At 38.6% G+C, this 26,749-nt stretch overlaps 1 protein-coding gene and 1 pseudogene across 6 annotated transcripts in view; one reads left to right on the plus strand and one right to left on the minus strand.

Moving 5' to 3' along the window:
* Positions 1 to 26,749, minus strand: part of ITPR2 (inositol 1,4,5-trisphosphate receptor type 2) — a 508,939-nt gene that overhangs the window by 460,194 nt on the left and 21,996 nt on the right. For 4 of the 6 annotated variants that reach the window (XR_006708628.1, XM_045463013.1, XM_045463012.1 and 1 more), the window contains exon 2: positions 9,798 to 9,868. The exons of 1 other annotated variant lie outside the window; for it this stretch is intronic. Coding sequence is in view for 3 of the 5 variants with exons in the window: in XM_045463013.1 (XP_045318969.1) it covers positions 9,798 to 9,868 (71 nt within the window). In the remaining 2 variants the exon portion in view is untranslated. Of the gene's footprint in view, positions 1 to 9,797; positions 9,869 to 26,749 lie in introns of those variants that run through there. One more of the 6 variants, XM_045463014.1, reaches the window with a different exon arrangement.
* Positions 1,608 to 3,599, plus strand: LOC123590148 (annotated as a pseudogene).

Here is a 26,749-nt window from a genome sequence, read left to right on the forward strand (position 1 = left end):
ACATCTTATCTCCCTCATTAGATTATAAATTCCTTGAGAGCAGCATTCATTTCTGACTGGCTTGAACTGTAGCAACAAGTTCACACACTGCACTGAGCACAGTGGATATTGAATAAATCTCTACCAAACATATCCCGAGATCTGACAGTATTGAAGAATACTAGCTTCAAAGAAACTTGCCTCACCGCCTAGTAACTGTGTGACCTTGAGCAGGTGACTTTACTTCTCTGAAGAGTGGCTTCCACGTTTGTAGAATGGCACTATTAAGAATTAAACAAGGTAACATGGATAAAGGCTACCTTAAGCCCTCAAAGGTAAGAAATCCAACATTTAGGACTTTCTATTCTTAGAGTATAGTCGTGGCTATTAAAATTCTCACAAAGGGCATTTATTCAGTATTTATAAGGAAGTTAGACACACAACCAACTGCATACCCAATAGTAGAAGAGAGATTTTTACACAAGAGCTAGCAGCACAGGAAATTGGCCCATCGATACACGATTAGCAAGTGGGCGAGTCCCACTCGAAAGACAGTGGTCCTAACGCCATTAAACACACACATTACAAGTGTTCATTGTCTGTCCCTCACTTCTGAAGGGAGGGAATTAAACTTCACAACATAAAGCCACATATCAAAGCTCACGTACCGTATATATCTTAGATACACAATAATTGTGGGAGTGCTGCCCTACATACCAATTTGTGAGGCTTCCAAAGCAATCTGGTTTGACCATTCAGAACCACAGCAAATTCCTCCAATAGAGACTGAAGGATTTTAAAGTGCGAACACTTTTACAACCCTGACTAGCTCCAACAGAAGAAGCAAAGAGGCAGTCTCTTTTCATTTCACCCTTTAGGCCTTCTCTGAAACCTCCCTGAGAAGAGTAAACTTAGTATCCAATTTCCACTGCCTCCTGGAGTTTAATATTAGCCGCAGAAGGTTCTTACTATGATGACATACCATAATTACACATGATCGGCACAGCAGTAACATTCGACTAGAGAATTTTAAAGATTTTTTTGTATAAAGCATGTAATGTTGGTTTGGAAATCCATTGGACTTTTCTAAACTTCTTTGTGTAGCAGGAAAGTATAAAATGCTAAAAAAGTCACTCGATACACATAGAAGTTTTCATCTTCTGCTATTCACCCTACAGATTTATATGTTAGAATGCACACTTGATACCAATGAACTTAAATTTAGAGTAGAATTTAAGACTATAACAAAATAGGGGTGCTTGGGTGGCTCAGCTGGTTAAGCATCCGACTTTGGCTCAGGTCATGGTCTTGCGGTCAAGCCCTGCATCAGGCTCTGTGCTGACAGTTCAGAGCCTGGAGCCTGCTTCGGATTCTGTGTCTCCCTCTCTCTCTGCCCTTACCCTGCTCGCACTCTTTCTTTCTCTATCTGTCAAAAATGAATAAATTGTAAAAAAAAAAAAAAAAAAAAAAAAAAAAAAAGACAACAGGTCTACACATTGCTTTACATATTTTATGTAAAGTTTTTATTTATTTATTTTGAGAGAGTGCACAAGTGGGGGAGGGACAGAGAGAGAGAATCCCAAGCAGGTTCCACACTGTCAGTGCAGAGTCAAATGCAGGACTTGAACTCCAGAACCATGAGATCATGACCTGAGCCAAAACCAAGAGTTAGGGGCTTAACCGACTGAGCTATCCAGATGCTGCACATGGTTTTATTTTAAAACAACTCATCAGCCAGCAATTTTGCTACACGCTGGGTAGCGTTAAGACCCCAAAACAAGCATCTGAAATTATATTGCCTTTAAGAATTATAATTTTTTTTAGAACTCCATTCATTAATTCAATGAAAATTCATTCAGCACTGACAATATGCAAAGCACTGTTCTTGATCTTGGCAATTCCCCAGAATGCAAGGCTAACATGGTATTTACTCTCATACAGTTTATAGTCTAACTGTGGGTCTTTCCAGTAAGGAAACAGGTGCAACTTCCGAGCAGGCACAAGTGATGTGACTGTCTTCAGGCCCAAGCTCACTGACAACTGCAGTGGACAGTTCCCAGCATGCCAGCAGCCTCCAACCTCGAACCCCTCCATCTCCTTTATGAGAGCTTTCCCGGATACTTGGAGACCTTGCTCAGCTTCAAAGAGGAGCAGCCCAGAAGTGTGCTGTGGAAGAGGGCCAACCCGTAACCCACAGAGGATAGAAGTTGGCCCCAGACTTTCTGTCCGTGGGTAGGAGATTCTGAGGCATGGTCCCCATGGAGTCTCAGAGGACCCCAGAAGCACTGAGCTCTGGTTGCCACAGTGGTGGACATTCATGAACAATTTGTTGCCTTTTCTTTCTTTAGGCTCACTCTCCCCCACTCCATTATCCGTGCTGCAAGAGATCACCTCCCAAACTGACTACCTCCATCCACGCCTTCCAAGGTCTGATTTGTAGGGATGCTGACCTACACATTCCTAATCTACTTCTCAGAGATATTCAAAAATACTGGAATAACACATGGATCACACATTTACCTTGAACCAACTTAACGAATTTCCAGGTGTCATAAGCCTGGGAGTTTGAATAAATAATTTGGATAAGAGTTAAGATCAGAGAGAGAGAGAGAGAGAGAGAGTCAGAGTGAGTGGCAGGCTAGAATAATGAGCCAATCAATGCTAATAAGATGAAATGTAACAGATTCTCTGCTTGGTACCAAAGTACCAATTATACAGCACAGGAGGAGGAAAATGAGGATTAGAGATGCAAATGAAAACACATCAGGAATCTAGGTTGACTAACAGCTGGAGGTGAGTTAGGGATCCTGCCCAGGACTCTTGGGCCACAAGCACAGTATCCCAAAATAAGAGTCTCATAATACTGCACCCAAATGTACTACGTTCTCTTCTTTCTACAACCACCAAGAATTACACTGACCGGGGGGTTGCAGCACCTCTGGCGGTGGCCAGGCAGCTGGGCTTCCTGAAGGCTCAGGGCACGGGCAGCCAGCAGGCACCTGCACACGCCAGTCTCACCACCAGGATGCCCAAGAGGGAGGTCAGCTCCGCCGAGGGGGCGGGAAGGAGGAGCCCAAGAGGAGGTGGGCGAGGTTGTCAGCTCAACCTGCTCCTGCAAAAGTGGAAGCGAAGCCGAAAAAGGCGGCGGCAGCGGGGAAAGGATAAATCTTCAGACAATAAGTGCAAACAAAGGGGAAAGGGGGAGCAAAGGGAAAACAGGCTGAAGGGGCTCACCAAGACACGAAAGAAGACTTGCCTGCAGAAAACGGAGAAACTGAAAACGAGGAGAGTGCAGCCTCTGAGGAAGCAGGAGAGAAAGAAGCCAAGTCTGATTAATATCATATCCCAGGTCTTATCGGTGTTCGCTGTCTCCCTTCTTGTGCAGCCCAGAGGAATATTTTTATCAGTTATTTTGTAAATGCAAGTTTTTTAGTAGCTCTAGAAACATTTTTAAGAAGGAGGAGATCCCACCTCATCCCATTTTTTTAAGTGTAAATGCTTTTTTTTGAAGAGGTGAAATCACTTGCCGGGTGTTTATTTTTTGGTACAACCAGAAAATAGTGGGGTTGTACAACCAGAAAATAGAAAATACGGGAGGCTGTGATCGTCTTAGGTGCCAGCTTAACATTCCACATATGGGGTAGTTTTTATATCCTATAATACCAAACATACTAAAAGGCAATTTAGAGTCGGTCGTGCGTTTAATGTCTTGAACATTTTAAATTACTTGTATTCCCATGTTGTTTTTGGTAGAATTGTTTCCTTGATCTTAGCTCTCCCCTGTCAGAATTTTGTGCATTCTGTAACATCTTGGTGGTGGTAGTCCAATTTCCTAGCAACTTTGTTAATATGTTGTGCAAGATTGAACATTGAGTATGTAGTATATATGATATTAAATTGTGAATCAAGGGGGCTTAACAATGCAACAGCATATCAACATTTGAAGATATTGGTACTTGATGTACTGCTAAGGAAAATCTGCCTCCAAATTTTAAGCTGGAAGGTCACTGGAATAACTTTTGGAAAAGAATCACAACTACATGATTTTTTAGATTTTTGGTACATACATTAAGCATTGTGTACAAATTGAATCATCTGTACTGATCCTCAGAACAACCAATAAAAACTCACTTAAGAAAGAAAAAAAAATAATAATTACACCGACAAATAGAAGCCCAACCAGAAAACAAACAAGACAGTATAATGAAAACTGGAGAAATCACTGAAGACTTTGTGACTGGCCACAGGCGAAAGATTTTTTAAAAATTAAGCCTGCAGGAGGAAAAATCTGCAGAAACATGATCATTCTAAACAAATATTTAAAAATTTTTTTTTTCAACGTTTATTCATTTTTGGGACAGAGAGAGACAGAGCATGAATGGGGGAGGGGCAGAGAGAGAGGGAGACACAGAATCAGAAACAGGCTCCAGGCTCTGAGCCATCAGCCCAGAGCCCGACGCGGGGCTCGAACTCACGGACCGCGAGATCGTGACCTGGCTGAAGCCGGACGCTTAACCGACTGCGCCACCCAGGCGCCCCTAAACAAATATTTAAAAGGGCTGTTGTGTGGAAGAGGAATTAGATTTAATCTGTGTGACTTTTTAGAACCAACAACTAAAACTTATAGGAGGGCATAGTTCAGTACACGGTATGGTATAGTGATTCAAAACAAACAGCTCTGGAATCAGTGACATTAAGACAGCGGCATAACTTCTTTGTACTTGACTCTGTCAACTGCAAAACTGGGAAGAGCAACAATTTCCACTTTATAGGGTTATTGTAATTACCACATAATCATGCATAGGAAGCCCCAAGCACAGCGTAGCATGGTTTAAATGCTCAACCAATGTTATTTCAAATCTGAAATTGTTTCAGTCATCATCAAGTAATTACACTAACCCTAATTCTGAAGAAATCCAACACAGCAATCGTTAAACTGGCTCATACTGGTGAATCACTGTGTTACGCAAGGCTGACATGGTCAACTACACAAAAATCCAAAGGTACTTCCTTGCAAGATGGCTTTCTCACTTAAGCACTTGTGTGTGTAACCTCCATGACTGGAGGCAAAAGGTGACAGTCCCAGCCTTCAAAGAGACTTCCTTGAATTATGTGAAGAAAAGGAATTGAGTTGAAGAAATAATCTTGTCAATCTTCTCCCAAGTCCCTGATTTTTCACTACCTACATTAGTGTTGCACAACAGAGCAGATTTCTCTATTTTAGCTCTAATTCCGGAAGCATTCTGACTGCTTCAGAATGACTTTTTGCTTGCTAGATGTGTCCACTTGATAGGCATGGTAGATTATGAAACAGTCACATGTCAAATGACCACAGATCTCAAGAGCTGAAAATTGCAAGACCAAATGGGCCAAGGCCAACCCTGGGGAGTATCTAATCAACCAGAAGAAGGGGCCATCTTCTCTTCCCTCAGTCCCTCTGGGGAGGGGTGGGGGGGTGGCTTCCTGGGTTCTCTATTACTTCTTTTTTTTTTTTAATTTTTTTTAATGTTTATTTATCTTTGAGAGAGAGAGAGAGAGAGAGAGAGAGAGAGGGTGGGGAGCAGTGAGAGGGATACACAGAATCCAAAGCAGGCTCCAGGCTCTGAGCTGTCAGCACAGAGCCTGATGCAGGGCTCAAAGTCACAGACCATGGAATCATGACCTGAGGTGAAGTCAGACACTTAACCGACTGAGCCACCCAGGCACCCCTCTATTACTTCTATATTTTATCACCCTGATGGTAATAAAAGGACACACAGCCTCTTTTGCCCTGATTTATATTAGCTTCTCCTTCCAAAATAAAATGTATGTGTATCAGTAGAGCAAAGACTTTAAGAAAAATCCACATCAGAGAAGAGCTTACTACAGAGTAGAGGTTAGGGGTAGGGACAGAAGTATATAAAGGAACTAGGGGGAAAAGAAGGAAAATCAAAAGAATATAAATTCAACAAAAATAATTGCCATAATTTAGTATAAAGGAAGATTAATTGCCATAATTTAGTATAAAGGAGGATTAATTTAGTATAAAGGAGGATTAAATTGTATAGTATAAAGGAGGATTAATTGCCATAATTTAGTATAAAGGAGGATTAATTTAGTATAAAGGAGGATTAAATTGTATATCAAAAAATCAGGACCAGTGATCAAACATGTTGATATTTTGTGTCCCTGATATGTTGCAAGAAGGGCAGTGAAGCTCAGTGGTATTCTTCTCAAACTTGACGCCAGTCTAATCATGACAAAAACATTAGGCAGACCCCAAATGAGGGACATTCTACAAAATACCTGGCCAGCATTCTTCAAAAGTATCAAGGTCATGAAAAATGAGGAAAGACAGAAAATGTCACAGACCAGATTAGACTAAAGAGCATGATAACTAAATACCCTGTGGGATCTTGAATGCAATCACGAATAAGGAGAGGAAAGTAGCCAAAAAACTAGTGAAATCCAAAGGAAGTCTCAAATTTAGTCAATAATAATGTACAAATAGTAATTTCTTAGCATAACCAAATGCACCCTGGTGATGTAAGATGCTAACCTAAGGGGAAACTGGGTGAAAGGGAACTCTCTATGCTGCTTTTACAACTCCTCTGTACTTCTGAATTTATTCCAAAGTTTAAAGTTTATCTTTTAAGAAAATAGACAATATTTGACCATGAAAGGAATTTTGCACTCACAAGAGAAAGCCACTGTGCTTCTGTTACTATTAGTCTGATTCTGTGGTGTCTACTGAAAAAATAGCTATCAGTCAGGTTTTAAATAGCCCTTGGGAAGTTATTTGTTAAAATTCAGCTTCCTCTGTTCATATGTGAGGCAATGTGACATAGTCAAAAGAATATTTCGTTGTATAATTGTGTGTATTGGAGAGAATCATTTTAACCTTTTTGGAACTTTGCCTCCTCATTCCAAACACTGGGGGAGTTGCAGTAGATTAACTTCTAATTGCCTAGAAGCTCTAAAACCATATGATTCACTTGAACAAATAACAGACTGTGAAAAACAAAAATCTTTCCAAATTAATTTCAGAATATCATTTGTGTGGCTGAGGCGAGAGGAACTGAGGTGTAGCGGAACTGTGATATGCTATTGTTTCTTCACCTTATCTAAAAAGTAACAATAAGGGAGGGTGCTCTGGAAACTTGGCAGAGGAGTCTGGAAATGCAGGGGTGGTGATGCTGGGCGGCAAATCTATGAAAAAGCGATGGTTTTTAAAGCCAGAGGGCACAGGGAAATACACCACAGGCAGAGAACGGTGCAATGCAAGAGCTGTAAGAGGACAAGTTATGCCGAAAAACATGACATCTGGGACAACAAGGCCTGCTTGTGGCTTCTGAGTAGTCTGGAGACCAAGGCAGAGGCAAGCCCAACTCGGAATTCTCCTCCACGGCTCTGCCATGACAGAGTTCCAAGAATCATCGGAAAAGAGTCAGAGCTTTAAGATAAAAGGAAACCCTAAATCCCCAATAAAAAAAGCGGGGGCCCTCCTTCTCCAATGATGAATGGAATAAGATAGAAAATAAGAGCAAACTAGTAAGGACAATGACCTAAAGTATCAGATTACGGGAAAAGCCAGCCTTCCAGGGGCGGGCTAGAGCACCTGAGTGATTCATACTTTGAGCCAGCGCCTGCTGAATAATGACACCAAGCATCTGTATATAATTACCTACCGGGTACAGAGTGTTACCATGGTGTTCCTTCACATACACTAAAATAATCTTAATGCTTTAAAACAATTCACTTCACTGGGAAAAAGGAAAAGAAAAAAAAAGGTGGCCACAAACCCTGAAGGTTATCTGTAAAAGAGGAATCCCCCACCCCCTTACCAACAGAGGAGTAAGACTATCCAATCTTGTGGTAGTGAAGTGTGGAGCAGTCCCAGGAACCAAGTTTTGTCACTTGGCCCCAGGGAGAGTTTGGGTGTCTCATCCAAAAGCACCTAATGGCTATTTTTTGGATGTCTAGTATGGGCAAATGCCTGGAAAACACAAAAAGAAAAGAGTAGAATCCTGTCCCTAAAGAGGTTACAATCTAAGAGCAGAGTCAAATACGTTAAAAGGAAATACATGATGCCTTTCTATTATAAGTTAGCTCTCATTTCTGTAATGATTTAAAACACTTTACATTTATTCTCTGGAAAGATTTAGGCCTCAGAAAGCTCTGTGTGGTGGGCATTGTTCTTGTTATTACCCACCCCTGCTCCCATCAGCCAATGACAAATGTCCTTTGAGGCTCAAAGCGGTTAGGTGACCTACTTACAATGACACAGCCAGTGAGCGGTACAGTCAAAACCTGAACCCCATGCTTTTTCCTGTTACAAACACAGATTTGTTGTCCCAGTTTGCCCTGAAAAATTTTCTTTTTATCTTTAATGTGCTACCACTCTACTCACCTGACGCACTGCTGACTCTCCTTCAGCGTAGTTTTATCATGAGTCCATCCTCAGTGAGGACGGTGGAGAGAACACCTCTGCTGCCCAGGGTTAGGGGAGGGTCCCTAGTACGTAGTTTTATGGTGCAGTGTATCTTCCACAGCCTGTTTTATGTTAATATCTCCACATAGAGAAAAATCTGGATTTCTTATTCAAAGTGACCAATTTAACTCAAAAATTATCTATTGTTTTTGTCACTCTCTCCACAACATTCTGAGTTTAATGTTTATTTATTTTTGAGAGAGATACAAAGTGCAAACAGGGGAGGGGCAGAGAGAGAGGGAGACACAGAATCTGAAGCAGGCTCCAGGCTCTGAACTGTCAGCCCAGAGCCCAACACGGGGCTCGAACCCATGAACCATGAGATCACGACCTGAGCCGAAGTGGGATGCTCAACCAACTGAGCCACCCAGGTGCCCCCCACAACATTCTGAGTTTGGATAAAATGAAATATATATTCTTATAATGAGACGTGGATGGAAAGTGTCTACACAAGGAGTGAAACAAGGGAAATACCTGTCAAATGTTGAACACATCCTTCCCCAGCGCAGGAAGCAGCGCACCCTGACTTGGGTCTGGGGATCTGGGGAATCCCTTCCACTCTCTCTCTCCAGATTTTTATCCCCTATGAAAGCTGCTTTTCACCATTATGAGAAGGAATGCTTACACAGTGTGTTCAAAGTGAGTGCTCCTTCAAAGTTATTTTTATTATTGTAAGTACACACAAACTATGAAATTGATTTGAGAAGCTTGTAATTATTGGTTTTAGTTTGTCTATGATTCTCTGCAGATTCCATTAATCCTTCCTTCATAACAGTCAAGTTATAATTGGTCTCCTATTATGACCAATGTCTCAGTTGATATATTACCAAGCTAACACAAAAATTATACTTAGAAAGGAGTTCTAAGACAATCATGAGTTATTACATGCCATCCAAAGTGACATTTTAAAAGCTGAGCTAACAAATCACTGTCACCCAGCTACAGACTTTACAAAGCTACACTGAAGAGTTGATCATGAAACGCTAACATTTACAGCATAAGTCTCACAAATAAATATTCGGCTGTATTTATTGGTTTGAAAAGTAGCCTTTCAGAGTTAATTACCAAGATTTCCTTTCAACAGATAAACTACTGTCCAGCAAAACAAAAATTGAAACTCTTCTTCCAATGTAAATCCTTCTACATATAAAAAAAAGAAGAGAAACAATGGAGAAATTTTTGAAAAAATTTTCAGTGGACATATTTATATATGACAGTTTCACACTGAATAAAGTTTTAGCATGATTTATTTTAAGACAAAAAATGATCCCATGCCCTTTGGCCACATAATAAAAATATATTTTTATAAATATATATATCTTAAATATGTTAAAAATTTATTTCTTACCTCTGAATTTCTTGGGAGGGTTGGCAAGGTCTCCCGCCTCCGGGTGCACCACACATCTGTCATCCACTAACCTAGAAGAAAAGCGTGTTTACATCGTTAACATCGTCATGTTCCTACAGCACAGACTGCATGTGGCCATTGTATAAATATTTACAAAGAGTTTTAATACCATTTTCCACCATGAAAGTTTTTTACAATCATAAATTTATAAAAAGATTTAGGCCTTGCCAGCCTTATTCCTTACCATACAGACTGCTTCTAGAAGAGACCTTGGTACATACTAGGTACTCAATGAATATTAACCAAATGAATAAATCATCTTTGTAGTTACAAAATCATACTCAATGCCTATTAAAATATTTATGAGAAGCCAACTTCTAGGACAATACCAAGAGAAAGAAGCTCTCACGCACAGGACTTGAAAGCCAGGAGACACGAACCTCCTGATCAAAGAGAATTATCTAACTATCAAAGCTTCTTCACGAACGTTCATTTTCTTCATTGACTAAGTGGTAGGAATAACTGGATTTTTTCCAGGATATTGTGAGAATGCATGTAATTTACTAAATTTATGAATTCATTTCAAAGTAGGTGACCAAGTTGCAACAAACAAAAAACCATTATAACCAGAATCACTACTTTGCATCAACTCCAGCACAGAGTAAACCCCAATTTGTGACTCAAGTGTCCCCTTGACCTAGGATGATTAACCAAATCAAAATGAAACTTTTGGTTCCTGATTTATCTGGTTACCAAAAGCAGACACTTCCTAAATCACCAGATTGTTCTATGGCATCCAATTTCCACAAAACAAAATGCCAATTTGGTCGAGCAATATGGTTCTTTGATATTTCTTTCTTTAAATAATATACTTCATTCACACTGGTATACTAACATGTGGTTTTACAAGAGCTGCCAAGCATGCAAGACATTCCTTTTAAAAGTCTTTAAAACTGTTTTTCTTAGAAACAGGAAGTCACATTGGGTCAAGAGAAAGCAAACCCAAACCTTCACAGCATCCAAGTTCAGCCTATAACACTAAATATGAAAGGCTCATAGAGTCCTGAGAATGTCACAACATAATATTTAATTTTTTTTAATGCTGTGAATTAAAGGTCAGCTTTTCTAATTACTTAAGACATGTTAAGAATTCAAAACATAATGATCAAAACAACCATAATCTTATCTAGAACACATAAAAGTTCTATGAAAAACAGCATTGACATTCTACTCATTCTTTGTGCACACCCGATTCCCCAGATATATAGGCTTCCACTATAATGCCCACTAAGAGTCCCCATCTGCATTCATTAATCATCAAGAGGAATGGGAAAAACTGAAGCTATAAATCAGATCACAGTGCATTTACATAAACACTATGCCTATCCATTACATGATAGCCCAGATTAAAACATAATAATTACGAATGATTTCAGTTCTAAGAATTGGCCCTGTTCCTTATATACAAACATCTGTGAAAATCACAAAATCATTTCATCATACAGACTTAAATAACTGCAAATGAGAATGGAAGAAAGGGAAGGACAGGATAGGAATGGGGAAAAAAGCAAGGAAGTGTGAATCTGTTACAAAGCCATATACAATCATTGATGCTAAAAGTTACACAGGATTTTAATGATAGTTATTGGCAAAACTTCTTCATTACCCCCCAACAGCCTCTTCTTAAGTTATCTCCAAGGTCAGAGTATTCATCATTTACCATCTTTCTGATAGTATTAATATCAGAAAGGTGTTTTACATGGAGGGGAAATAGCATCCTGGCTTTCCCATTACCATACTTTTCATCACATTTTCATTAAACTGCTTGCTTAATTGTCTGGATCTTCTAATAAATCGCAACTTCATGAAATCAGGAACTGAATCCATCTTGTTTACTAGTATATCTTTGGCAACTTTGGGAATGAGTTACAGTAGATACTAAATATTTGTTATATGAATAAATGAGTCGATGAATAAATGAGACTTACTTCCCAAATAACTTTCCCTTTTTAGTCCCAGTTCTTTCTTCTGGAATGATGTAGACTAAGTTTTCTTATTCTGGGATGAATGAAACTATTTCTCTCTAATTCTTTTCCGTAGGGATATTTATCAAGGAGCTCAACATCCTTTCATACACCTCAACTGTCAACATGCCCCTTACACATGAACCTAGAAACTACCCACATGAGTCCAGATGTGTTCTCCAACGAATCCTCCCTAGAGGACCTTTCCCCACTTCTCTCTAATACTAAGCTTACAGTTAGTTATGTGTCCTAAAATCATGGCAGCTTCCATGGCAGACAGGCCCACCTTTGACTCTCATTGGGTTTATAGCTAACCAACAATTCCAGGTCCTTTCCGTGTGTGTACTATCAGTACAGGTAGTCCCTCCCACCCACCACTGGGGCAGTTAACTTTTACAACCTAAGACAGGAATTTACAACTGAATAGGGATAAATACAAAGATCAACCTTTGGCCTCTGAGCAGAAATTATCTAAAAACCATCCATTCCATCCTTAGCTAGTTCATTTAAGAGACCCTGCCATGATCAGTGCCCATTTTAATCACTCACACACAGTATTTTCTAAATTTGGCTAATTGGCTGGATTGTGTGCGGAGTTAAAATCATCATCATCTTCATCATCATAATACAACAACATAATACAACAACAACATGTTTCTTTGGTCCAGATCTACAGAACCAAATTTCTGGGAATCAGGACCAAGAATCTATATTTTTTAAAAAATCTCTCAGGGCATCTGGGTGGCCCAGTCAGTTAAGCGTCTGACTCTTGTTTCTACTCAGGCCACGATCTCACGGTTTATGAGTTCAAGACCCACACTAGGCTCTGTGCTGATGCTGACAGCACAGAGCTTGCTTGAGATTCTCTCTCTCCTCCCTCTCTGCTCCTCCCCCCGCCCAACTCTTTAGTTCTCTCTCTCAAAATAAATGAATAAACTTAAAAAAAAAACTCTCACCTTCCTTAAATGGATCAGGAGTACCTATTCTTCACTCTCATAGTAGTCTAGGCTACCCTCCGTCAATAAAACTTATCACCCTCCATCATAATTTTTTACTTATATATAGGTCTCTAATGCTATAAATTATAAGTCCCAAGAGAGTCGGTCCATCTGTTTTGCTCACCATAATATGCCCAACTTTAAGCATTAGGCCTCAAATGTGAAAGGTGCTAAATAATTATTAATTGAGTAGATGACTGGATGACTTTTTGAATCACCGAATAAGTCAATGATGTTATTTTTGGTATGTCAAAATTAACTGGAACCAACAAACAGTTGCCTAAAAGTAGATGTAAGGAAGGGTGGGAAACATTTCCCATCCAGATGTGTTTCTGAAAATTATCAAAAATACCAAATCCTGAAAAGGGCCAAGATAGCCTGTTCTGAATAACTATTCTCATATAGCCCCTTCCAACCCAATATATCAGTGTACTTTTCAGTGGGCTGTATTTATTCTCCTCATGTCCAAATCAGGCAATTACAGAGCTAGCCCAAAATGCTCAACCTGTCACTGAAACTCAACTATCATAAAACCCATTATCCTTCATATCTTCTCTTTAAAAGATCTTAACTGTAAGTTATTTGTTCATTCTCATTCATAAGAAAAAAAATTACTCAACTATTAGACCTTTCAAGATATCTCTGTAGGGAGATTTCAATAGCTACTTTGAATGATGCTACATATAAATGTGAATCAAAAATATATGTGAACTAAATTTTAATTGGATATATATATCCCCCTAGAGAAATCTTGCAAACATGCATCTGAAGATATGTACAAATGTGTTTGAGGCAGCACTGTCTGTGATAGCAAAAAGTGGAGAAAAACATATCCATCAACAGTAGCATGGATAAATAAATTATGACTAAATGAACAATTTCATACAATAGGTAACCTATTTTAAAAGTGAATAAACTGCAGCTGTATGCAACAACATTGAAAATCTCAAAGACATAAAGTTGAGCTTAAGAAAAAGCAAGTCCCAAACTAATAAATGCCATATTATTTCCATTTGTATAGAAGGCATAAATAGGCAATACTAAACAACAGATATTTGAGAAACATGCATGGGGTATAAGTAAATTATTGTATAAAAATACATGCTATCAAATCTTTTTAAAGATTTCCAACAGAAAGCAAATTATTCTTTGATCTCCAGTCCCTTGTTATTCCAACTGCAAAGAAAATGCCACATAATGGGTAAAATATGTTAGTCATGTGAGTAAAGGGAAATCTCACAAAAGTGGAGTAGGGAGGATAGGAAGGAGGATAGGAAGGGGACACTCAAGGTCAATTACACGAAGAATTGTCAATTATAGACCCCAACATAAAACCATCAACAGGAAGAATCATCAGTTACAGGCCCCAGCAAGGAAAGACACTGCATCTCCTGTAAGAAATCAACTACCTTTCAACTCAGCTAATGAGAAACCATCATCACCCTGGATTCATACTTTTCTCCACTGGACTTTCATCAAGACAACCCCTCCCAACTTCCTCCTTCTTCTCCATAAAATAATGGTCCTCCCCTTCGTTTGTTAGACTTGCCTAGGGCTCTGCCACAGCTTGCATGATCCAAATCTCAATTCTCAAATAAACTCAATTTTGCTGATAATTGTCTTAATTTTTAAAGTTAATAGTCACTATCTTTTTGCTTTAGAAACCACGAAACAAACTATTCCTAGTTTGAAACTTAGTAAAATAAGTATTTTATTTTCCTGATATTTGCCTACCACATATATCTGATCCTTATACCACTAAGTGATACAGTTCATTTCTAATGAGATGACTCTGAAGCACATTTAAACAAAATGAATTTAGGGGGGAAAGGGAAAGGGGGGAATCGACAATAGATATTATTTTAAATGTTTACTAAGAATGGGGGTTAGGATTGTGGCTAGGTTCATAAGCATGATGGAATTGCCCTTAAAGTACTTTGAGAACTTTACCACAAATAACTTTATCCCCAACTCTGGATTCACATTGCTGACTATATCAATTTCTCTCTTAAATTATGTAATCCTCTGGCTTCTTACCTAAACTGTCCCTCCTTCCCACACCTTCCCACCACCAGCCATCACCACAGCCCCCTAATGCCAGCACATATTCACCTGCCTCTTTCACCTTCATTTAGAAGCAACACTAGAACAGAAGGGGATTAAAAAAACAAAAGCACTAAGTTTTAATACTTGGTCTGCCAGTACAAAAGCAGCTGTGTTTACACTGGTCATTTAACCTCTCTGGGCCTTACTTTTTAAATGAAGCAGTTGTGACCTCACAAGTTCCTTCCATTCCTGTAGCTTTTTCATTCCTCCTATTTTGTAACTAGGTTTGGCTTGTGGTATCATTCTTCAATAGCAAATTCTGCCATGTTTAATGTTTTACAAACTGTAATGTGAACACTTAGCTGTTTAGTATCAATTTTTTAAGTTTATGCATTATTTTCTCATTCCAAGCAAAGTACCAGTATGCAATCTTGTTCTGTTCACTCATTGTCTTAGAACATGGTATTGTAAACTCTTTTTTTTTTTTTTTTTTTTTTGGGGAAGGAGACAGAGCAGGGGAGGGGGAGAGAGAGAGAATCCCAAGCAGGCTCTGCCCAACATGAGGTTGGATCTCACAAACCATGAGATCATGACCTGAGCAGATATCAAGAGTCCAACACTTAAACAACTGAGCCATATCATACTGAGCTCGGTATCATAAAATCTTAAGACCTTATCATTAGTAATATGGACATTTTTTACTTACAGTACTCAAGTTGCTCAAGTAAGGAACCAACGTATTCTTCTTTGTATGCCTATTAATTTGTCTCATAAATCAGGGAAACTGAAAAGGAAATTCTACAAATGTCCAATACCTTATATCTGATAGGTCCTGCGGACTTATCCCTGCACAAAGCCATAAACAATTAAAATCATACAAAGAGGGGAAAAAAACATTGCCAAAACTTTCTGCCAAAAAGTGTTCTACCTGGGGACACCTGAGTCAGTTAAGCATCTGACTTCTGCTCAGGTCATGATCTTGTTACAGAACCTGGCCTGGATCACCCAGCAGAAGAACCAAGGGCACTGGGACATCTTGGAAGTCGGGAGGTTTATTGCACACTGGCAGGCTCCGAGGAGATCGCTCTCCAGAGTTCTGAGCCCCGGAGCATAAGCATGGGGGACAATTTATAGTCTGTTACTTCTGCATTAGTGGCAATTTGGGGCACACGGCAAGCGGGGCAGGAAGAAGAACCTGGAAGGAGAATCTTCAGGCAGCGACTGGAATTTCCTTATCAGTCCCATCGGCCATCTTATAACATAATTTTTCCCTATCAATTTCAAGGTTCATGAGTTTGAACCCTACATTGGGCTCTCTGCTGTTGGCGCAGGGCCCACTTAGGATCCTCTGTCTCCTTCTCTCTGCATCCTCTCTGCACTGTCTGTCTCTCTCAAAAATAAATATTTTTCAAAAAGTGTTCTACCTTGTAAATGCAAAACATATGCAACATACCAAATGCACTCACAGCTATATTCCTATTTTGCCTGTCTATGATGACAAGAACTGATTTTACTTTTGTTTGCCATTTGAAATGTGAGGTTGCTAAAAATTAAGCCAAGAAAATTTAACATTGTCTTCCCCTTTTATTTCTTTATTTTCCCCTTTCAGAGGACTTACTACAATAACATTTTCTACTGACACAAATATTTTAAGAATGTTTAATTTTATATAGCAACGTTTCCATCATACATAGGTTTGTTGCTGCTGATATTTCTAAAACTGGTTCCTTCCAAAGTTGAAATTGTGCTTGCTCTTACGTCTTTAAAATGTTTACAGTTATTTTTCCATGAAAGATTAAATCAAACTAAATCACATATAAATTATAGCATAAACACTAAATTTTGAAGTACTACTGCATGGAAACCCTAAAAAGCACATGGAAAACCCTAAAAAGCACATGGAAACCTTGTGCTTAAATTTTTTGATCAGTGCCATCACAGCCTGAGTGGCTTACAGACCTTTTAAAAAGGTATCATGTGGACTTCAAAGGCAATAATGTCTTGCACATATTAACCTTTTTAGAAATCACTGCAAGAAGCCATCATTTTCAGAGTATAGATGGCTGATGAAATGGGGGTGGGGCAGAGAATGGGGAAATACTAGGTTACACGTTGCCTTTCAAAGAGAAACATGTGTGTCTATCTGACCATGATTTCAGAAAGGATTTCTCCATATATTTTGAAAGCTTAAAGCCCCAATCCAGCAAAGAAAGAAATCATGACTTTTTCTTTTCAGATCTTCCTTCTGCATCTAATAAGTTCCTTTTCTTGATCCTCTCTACCCTGCCTCCTTGCCCTGTTCGAATTCAGTAATATCATCAGTCAGTTTATGCAGCATTTTCTCCTAGTCTGCCTATTACTGTTCTCATAGAAATCAAAGCATTTGCAAAATGCCTTTCTCAGGATATGGATGAGCATCTCTACCAATTGAGGTCAATTATTTAGTGATGCTGAGTTGACCTTAATACTATCAGTTCTCAATCATCTGCCAAGAGCTAGAAAATCATTGGCACTGATAAAAGCGGCTCATGAGGCAAAATTCAGGTCCAGATGTTTACTTTTACCAGATTGACATTCCTTTCTGAGTTTTTGCCACCTGGTTTGTCCAGAGTTTATAGTTGTTATACTGCAGATTAAATTCAAAGAAATATTTTTAAATATTTTAAAATATGACTCAAATAAAATATTTTAAAAATCACTAATAAGACAAGGCAAAAATTGCTATACATGCATCAGCAAAAACAATAGGTATTATAATTATCAACTAAAAAATAGAAGATAACTATTATGAATATTTTAAAACAAAAAGATATTTAAAAAGAGGGAGAGAGGGGCGCCTGGGTGGCGCAGTCGGTTAAGCGTCCGACTTCAGCCAGGTCACGATCTCGCGCTCCGTGAGTTCGAGCCCCGCGTCGGGCTCTGGGCTGATGGCTCAGATCCTGGAGCCTGTTTCCAATTCTGTGTCTCCCTCTCTCTCTGCCCCTCCCCCGTTCATGCTCTGTCTCTCTCTGTCCCAAAAAAAATAAATAAACGTTGAAAAAAAAAAAAAAAAAAAAAAGAGGGAGAGAAAAGAGTAAGGGCAATCAAAAATGACTAGACAGATCTGATAAAGAATGTCTAAAAATGAAGCATGGGGTGCCTGGGTGGCTCCGTCGGCTAAGTGTCCGACTTTGGCTCAGGTCATTCTCTCATGGTTCGTGAGTTCGAGCCCCACATCAGGCTCTGTGCTGACAGCTCAGAGCCTGGAGCCTGCTTCAGATTCTGTGTCTCCCTCTCTCTCTGCTCCTTCCCTACTCGTGCTCTGTTTCTCTTTCTCTCTCAAAAGTAAATAAACATTTAAAAAAAATTTTTTTAATGAAGCATAATTGTTGAAATAAGTAGGTGAGTTTAAAACAGTAAATTAGACACAGCCAATGAATAACCTGGAAGATTGGAAGATAAATCATAAGAATCGCTCAAAATGAAACTGAGGGCAAGATGGACAGAGAAGGTATGAAAGAGGGGTTAAGAAACATAAAAGGTAGGATGAGAAGCTTACCATGCATATATAATTCACATCCGGGAAGGAGAGGCTATAGAGAATGAAAGGGAAGCAATATTCAAAGAGACAATGGCTGAGAAAATGTCCAGAGCTAGTCAAAGATATGAATCCACAGATACAGAAAACACAACCTGTTAGCCTGCAAGCTTCTCAGAATCTACACTACAAGCCAGAAGACTTGAATCATTTCTTCAAATGCTATGAGAAAATTTAGCTCTCAAGTTAAAACTGTGTGTATCCATGGGCATCTGGGTGGTTCAGTCAGTTGAGCATGTGACTTCAGCTCAGGTCATGATCTCATGGTTCATGAGTTTGAGTCCCTCATCGGGCTCCGTGCTGAAATCTCGGAGTCTGGAGCCTACTTCAGGTGCTGTGTCTCCCTCTCTCTCGGCCCCTCCCCTGCTCATGCTCTGTCTCTCTCCCTCTCTTGAAAATAAGTAAACTTAAAAAAAAAAAAAAAAAAAACTGTGTGTATCCAGCAAAATTAACTTTTGAGAACAAGGGTAATATCAAAGCATTATTATATAGACAAAAACTAAGAATTTACTACTAACAGACTTTCACTTAAAAAGCTATTGGGTTTATACTTCAGGGAGAAGGAATATTGTCTTATTAAAAAAAATACAACTCATTAGAAGAAATAAAGAAAAAACTGTTAAACATGAACTAATGTAAACAAAAATCATTGGTATAAAAGAATAATAATGACCAACATGTGAGTTTAAAAAAGAACAGCACTAAAATACTGAACAACTGCATATAAGCAGAAAGCAAGTGATCAAAATTGAAAAGTCAGTCCCATGGTTCTGAATTGTACATAGTTAAAAGTTAAAATATCAATTAACTTTACACTTCCTTAATTATGTATAATTTTTAAAAATAAAAACTACTGAAACAACAGAAACAGAGCACATAAATAGAAGGAATAGAAAGGGAAGAATGGAATAAAAAGAAAAAGAAGCAAAACTTCAATCCATCCCAAAAAATTAAGAAAAGGAAAAATCAGGGAAAAGTTATGATTAATACAAGGCACAAAGTAAGAGGGTAGAAATAAGTCAACAATAATCATGATAAATTTAAAACTTTAACTTATTGTTTAAAAGTCAGATATTCCCCCAAAAAAGCAGATTCTCAGATTGGATGGAAAAAATCCAACCATATCCTACATAATTATAAGAGTCATCCTAAAACATAAGGATAGAAAAAGACAGGGGCGCCTGGGTGGCGCAGTCGGTTAAGCGTCCGACTTCAGCCAGGTCACGATCTCGCGGTCCGTGAGTTCGAGCCCCGCGTCAGGCTCTGGGCTGATGGCTCGGAGCCTGGAGCCTGTTTCCGATTCTGTGTCTCCCTCTCTCTCTGCCCCTCCCCCGTTCATGCTCTGTCTCTCTCTGTCCCAAAAATAAATAAACGTTGAAAAAAAAAAAATTAAAAAAAAAAAAAAAAAAAAAAAGACATAACAGAAAAATGTTAATCAAAAGAAAGCTATGGTCGCAGTGATGCCATCAGAAAAATAGAATTTTAAAAAAAAGCGTTATTCAGGATAAATAGGGACATTAGATAATGGTTTCAGTTCGCTAAGAAGGTAGAACAATTCTAAATTTATATGTAATTGCCTCAAATTATATAAAACAAAATTTATAGACTACAGGGAGCAATTAACAAAGACATTATTATAGTGAGAGATTTCAACACAGTTCTCAATTACTGATAGGGCAAACAGACAAAATTTGGTAAAAATACATGCCTTGAAACTGATAAATAACAAGCCAATCTAATGGGCATATATAAAACATATAACTACTCGTGGAAATATATAAAACTCAGTAACTGAAGTATTTTCTTTTAAAAATATATGGAACATTATTATACCAGGTCCCTCAACTGTTTTCATATTACTATATATAGTTTTCATATTTCTCCTATATTTCTAAAATACACCCTAAATTTACAGGTTTTTAAAAATATTATTCTCTTGGTTCATACTGCACTTATGTTTAGCTAAAAAGTCCATACTCACCGGTCCTCCAGAGGCTTGGGGTCTCCTTCTATTGTCCCACCACATTTGATATGCACTCTTTCAAGATGATATTTATTGCTATAAACAATGAGCTCTTCGAGGATTACAGGAATATATACTTTTAAGTTTGTTTGTTTGTTTGTTTAAGTAATCTCCACCCAACATGAGGCTCGAACTCATGACCCCAAGATCAAGAGTTGCATGCTCCACTTACTAAGCTAGCCAGGCACCCATGCAGTAGATTTTTAATCTTTATATCCTCAATACTAGCACTACTAGCTACTAGCTTTACTACTAGCTTTACTACTAGCACTACTAGCTTTATATCCTCAATACATAGCAACTATCTAGCAACTACTAGCATGTAGTCAGTACACAAAAAAACAATTGAATGAATGAATGGATACTTTAATGAATCAAGCAGGTGAATAAGCCAAATTGCAAAAGATGAAATGAGGCTGATGATGATATAGCAGAAAGATCACAGAGAGGAAAGATGAAATAAATATGTGATGATACAACTAACTGTTTATCCTTGGCTCACCCCCTCAGAAAATCATAAAGTAACATTTAATTATACATTCTAAAAGTGGATGGCTAAAAGAGACCTAAAAAGTAAGCCAATCAGTAAGAACTCCTAAGCAAAACATAAGAACATAAGTAAGCCAAAAGTATTTCCTTGGAAATCTTCAGAGCACAATGCAATTGGTGGTTAAGCTTTACTGCTGCAAGGACATGCCTCTTCCCTGTTCCTTTACGTATGCCACCTTCTCTAAAAGGAGAGGACTATGAGATCCAACTACCACTTCCTGGCTAATCACACATAAAAGAGAAATATACCTAGGAAGAAACAGTTGGCAAGAGAAGTTCCCTGGCCGGAAAAACCTCTGGCAACTGTAAACCAATTCCCACAATGATTCCGGCATGAGAAACTAGATTTTTTTTTTCCAGAAAGTTGGAGAGTATAACAATTACCTTGTTAAAATTACCAGCACATGACTCTTGTTTTGAGTCAATAAGGAACCAGTACATTTCTAAGAACTACCAGAAAAGGGAAGAGTTCAAAACTCTTAAAAAAAAAAAAAAAGAAAAACTCCCAGAGACATAGCTTCCAACATTTCATTAATGGTAGCTAAATGTGAATAAATATGAGTTTTTAAAAAAACACAGATGTCATTTGATTTTTTTTTAAGTTTATTTATTTTGAGAGGGAGAAAGAGCACACCAGTGGGGGAGAGGCAAAGAGAGAGAGAGAGGGAGAGAAAGAGAGAGAGACAGAGTCCCAAACAAGCTCCTAGATGTTAGCACAGAGTGTTATGTGGGGCTCAACCCCAAGAACCGTGAGATCATGACATGGGCTGAAATCAAGAGTTGGAAACTGAACTGAGTGAGCCACCCAGGTGCCCCAAAACACAGATGTCATTTTAAAACACTTATAATTAGTATGGATGGAATCAATGGATATAAGACTCTCTTTTAAGCCATTTCTGTGCAGGAAGAAAATAATCCTAAACTTACATGTGTTACTGGCAAGGGTCTAATTGTGGCTGAAATGATAGATAACCCCTCTTCTGGAGTGTTTTAATTAAAAGGCAGAGACTCAGTGGGAGAGAGTAAATGAATCCTTAACCTGAAAATAATGAAGCAACCCACAGGACCTCTAAAAGCAGAACCAACTGAGGACAAAATCAAAGGTAAACAAAAACTAGCAGAAAAGTCTGATAGCCAGAAAAAAAGTTATACATACATGCATTGTTAAATTATTTACCTTGTTTCCAGGTTAGACCAAAAAAAAAAAAAAAAAAAAAAAAAAAAAAAAAAAAAAATATCCAATCCCTGGAGGCAAAAATAGTAGTACTCTTAAGTTAAAATTTGTACAGTAAATTATATTCTTTTTAATATTTTTTAACATTTGTTTATTATTGAGAGACAGAGAGACACAGAGCATGAGCAGTGGAGGGGCCGAGAGATGGAGATAACAAAAAATCCAAAGCAGGCTCCAGGCTCCGAGCTGTCAGCACATAGCCTGACGCGGGGGCTCAAACTCACAAACGGTGAGATCATGACCTGAGCCGAAGTCGGGCTCAACTGACTGAGCCACCCAGGTGCCCCAATAAATTATATTTTTTTAAAAATTGTAATCAATCCTAGGCAATTAACTTATCTCTAAATACAAGTATATTTTTAACTCTAATACTAATTCTTCAGACAGCGATCATCATAACCACAAATAAAAGTTCCCAGAGACATATTGACTTCTGCTGGAACAGGACAAAAATGGGGTAATGATAAATTTAACAATATAGGTTTTCTTTTGAGATTCTACTATCACAGTTGTATCTATTTCATACCATGTGATGTTGGAAAGTTATTCCTCTGGCCTAATTATAAAATTTAGATAATATTAGTATTAATTTCATAGAATTGATTTGAAAATTAACTGAGCTGATAATGCAAAATACCTGGTACAAAGTTAACATTTAATAAAGGTTAGCAATCATCATCATCATCATCATCATCATCATCATCATCATCACCATTAACGATATTCATTATAAACATCCAGCACAGAGTATACACTCAATAATTATTTGCTTTCATCATCATTACTATTTATTATTACCACCAACTGTTGAAAGAAGTTCACCAGTAATCACTTCAGAAAAAATTTATTTAAATCCCTTCATCAGGAAATCTCTTCATTCATTCATTCTACAAATATTTAGTAGCTAGTACATGCCAAGCATTGTTCTGAGAGCAAACAAAACCAGCACTCTCACAGGGGGTAGTGGGGAGTGGACCAATAATAAACAATAAACAGTAACAAATACATAAATTTTATAGTGTGCTAATGGATACATGTGATAGAAAAAGAGGAAAGGTAAAACATGCTAAAAGCCTTGAAGGACATGAGAGGGGCACCTGGGTGGCTCAGTCAGTTGAGCATCTGACTTCAGCTCAGGTCATGATCTCGTTTTTCATGAATTCGAGCCCCGTGTTGGGCTCTTGGCTGACAGCTCAGACCCTGGAGCCTGCTTCGGATTCTGTGTCTCCCTCTCTCTCTCTCTCTGCCCCTCCCCTGCACTCTCTCTCTCTCTCTCTCAAAAATAAATAAACATTAAAAAAAAAAAAAAAAAGACACGAGGAAGGTATCTAGGAGAACAGCATTCCAGGCAGAGAGAGCAGCCAGTTCACACCTTCCAGTGGGAGCATGTTTGGGGTGTTCAAGGGCTGCAAGGAAGACAGTGTGGCTGATGGCCGTGAGGAGGAAAGTGAGCTATTGGAAAGGTCAGAAAGGCCAAGGAATGGAAGGCCAGATCTCATAGGGCCTCCTACATCATGGTAAAGTCTCCAACTTTTTCTCCAAGTGACACAGAAGCCACTCGAAGGTTTGGGGCAGAGAAAGGCCAGTGTAATCTGACTTGATTCTGAAAAGATCTCACTGGTGGCTGAGTTGAGCACAGACTAGTAGGAATAAGGAAGATAGTAGGGAGCCCGCTTTAGAGACTAGCACAGCAATCCTGGTGAGAAAATTAAAGAGCCATAAATGTGTTCCATACAAACTATCAATACTCTGACTAAAAAGAACAGCAGGGAAATTCAAAAGAGATGTAAATAGCTATTCTCTCTTCAAGGCCTACCATATTGGTTGTACAGTGGAATTACACATGGTAATATAGTATTTGCCATAAATAAGGTGCAGTTAAGACCTTCAAAGCTAAAAAACTAGCAGCGTCTGGCACAGAGCAAACACATAATTATTACAAATTTAATTCAGTAAATCTAAAATTTACCCAACTTCTTGTTATTCAAATACGATCTTTAATGGGAAAAATAACATAGACCTGTTGCTCAGGAGGCACACGGTTACACATTAATTTATATTCACTCATCCTTTCATTAAACACATAAAACTGACCACTTACTGTGTGTCAGGTATCACACGAGATCCTAACCAAATCTAACTGGGACTTCAAGAAAAAAGAAAGGAAGAAAGTTGTGGAAATATTCCCCAAAAAGTTCACATTTAGTTACTGAACATGAAAAACAGTCCAGGGTGAGAATCTGAGCATATTAGAGATCTAAATTTCAAAAATTACCACTCTGTCAAGAAACTAATGGTCTCCTGCTTAGCATAGGTCCACAATGGACCAAACAAAAAACTTAAGAGCATTATGCCTTTATTTTTTTTTATGTTTTTTATTTATTTTGAGAAAGAGAGAGAGAAAGAGTGTGAGCAGGGAAGAGGCAGAGGCCAGAGGGAGAGACAGAATCTCAAGCAGGCTCCACACTGTCATTACATAGCCTGATACAGGGCTTGATCCCACCAACTGTGCCAAAATCAAGAGTCAAACCCTTACCTGATGGAGCCACCCAGGTGCCCCAAGGACATTATGCCTTTAAATATTAAGCCATCTTAACTTATCCTAATATGTCTTTAAGTTTTGAATGTATTTAAATCTTAAGTGATATTCTCAAACTTTCATGATAATCATCAAAAAAATATTCCTCTTCTTTTCAAAGAAAAAATATATAAATTATTAGAAAACCAATATCTAATGAAATACATAGTAAAGAATACTTGAAGTTGCAGTCACTTGGAATCTTGGTCATTGATATTGAATGCTTTCTCCTATAATAAAATACTTAGAAAACTATTTCAACAATACCTGTACATTTCAAAGTATGTCCTTCCTACTCAAAGTCAACCTACACTGGTGCCATTTATGAGCCCTGCCAAGCACAGTATGCCCAGTCCATACTAATGTCCTGCTGGAGGGACACAGGGAAAGTGAAAAGCCAAAGCCAGACTTGATATCACATCTGGTAAATCCAAATTCAGCCTCTGCAGTCTGAAGAAAGCAGCCTTATGATAGGTTTCACTAGATTCCTATTATGCTCTCCTAGTTTTTCCTCCTTTTACACAAATGTTGGTATTTATTCTCTTAATTATCAAAAATTCTGCGAGAGAAGTGCTTGCAGAAGCGATTCCTTTGAGGGCATAAGTGTCTTCGATGGTAACATCCAGAAAACCAGCTGCTCAGTAAAAGACACTCAATGAACCACTGATATCCTAAGACCACAATATCCACCTTAAATTAAACTATCATATATGAAGTGTGCCTTAGACATCTGTTATGTTTTATTCTGCCTCTTAACCTTTTAGAAACTTCCCTTTCCCACCTAGTAATTCTTAACATGGTACAGTTAAGTAACAATGGGATCGCTCTACTACCCAAGGGAGGGTATGAGACCTAGGGTATGAGACAGCCCAAGCAAGGCCAAAGTGCCTCTACAGAAGCAGATATGAACAATGAAAGGAAAAGGGAGGGTTCTACCTCCTTCCAAAATCAAGCATTATGAGAGAAAGTGTAGGCCTAGAAATGCCAGAAATCATTTTTCCTCACTATGAATGGAAAAATTCTTCCAGGGGCACCTGGGTGGCTCAGCCAGTTAAAAATCCAACTCTTGATTTCAGCTCAGGTCGTGCTCTCTCAGTTCCTGGGTTCGAGCCCTGCATTGAGCTCTGCGCTGACAGCATGGAGCCCGCTTGGGATTTTTCTCTCCCTCTCTGCCCTTCCCCCACATGAGCTTACTCTCTCTCTCTCTCTCTCTCTCTCTCTCTCTCAAAATAAATAAACTTGAAAGAAAGAAAAGAAAGTCTGCCAGAGAGTAAGTCCTACAAGAAGGGAAGAAGTTAAGAAAGAAAGATAAAATCCTGGTCTCCTCAATTGACTCCTTGGTCCCTTCAACTGAACGCTTGGTCCCAGCTGAACCTGAAGCCAGACCCTCCTCGTGGACTCCCCAGTAATGCAAACCAAAAAGCTCCTATTGCACTTAAACTAAATGGGTTTATATCCCTTGCAAAAGAAGTAAATGAAGGTCTCATAGAGTACCGAACTGGTAAAGTATAAGCAAGCAGAAAATCCAAATTATGTTAGCCACATACCAAATAAGTCCAAAATTTAAAATGTCCATTTTGTAACTGGTTCATTCAACAAATATTCATTGACTTTGAGCCAGGCACTGTTTTGGACACTGAGGAAATAACAGAGTGTTATACAAACCAAACGCAAAGCTTACAGTTTAATGTAAGAGCCATTATTGCACATTAGGACAAGGGCTACCAAACTTGGGTCCAACAATCCAACGGGTGATCTTCAGGGAGTCTTGAATGCCCTCAAACATGGGTAAACTCTTGTGTCTTTGTATACTCATTTAAAGTTGCAACATAGGGGCACCTGAGTGGCTCAGTCAGTACAGCATCTGACTTCAGCTCAGGTCATGATCTCATGGTTCATGAGTTCGAGCCCCGTATCAGGCTC

This window comes from Leopardus geoffroyi, chromosome B4 (genome assembly GCF_018350155.1).
Source record: "Leopardus geoffroyi isolate Oge1 chromosome B4, O.geoffroyi_Oge1_pat1.0, whole genome shotgun sequence".
Lineage (NCBI taxonomy): Eukaryota > Metazoa > Chordata > Mammalia > Carnivora > Felidae > Leopardus > Leopardus geoffroyi.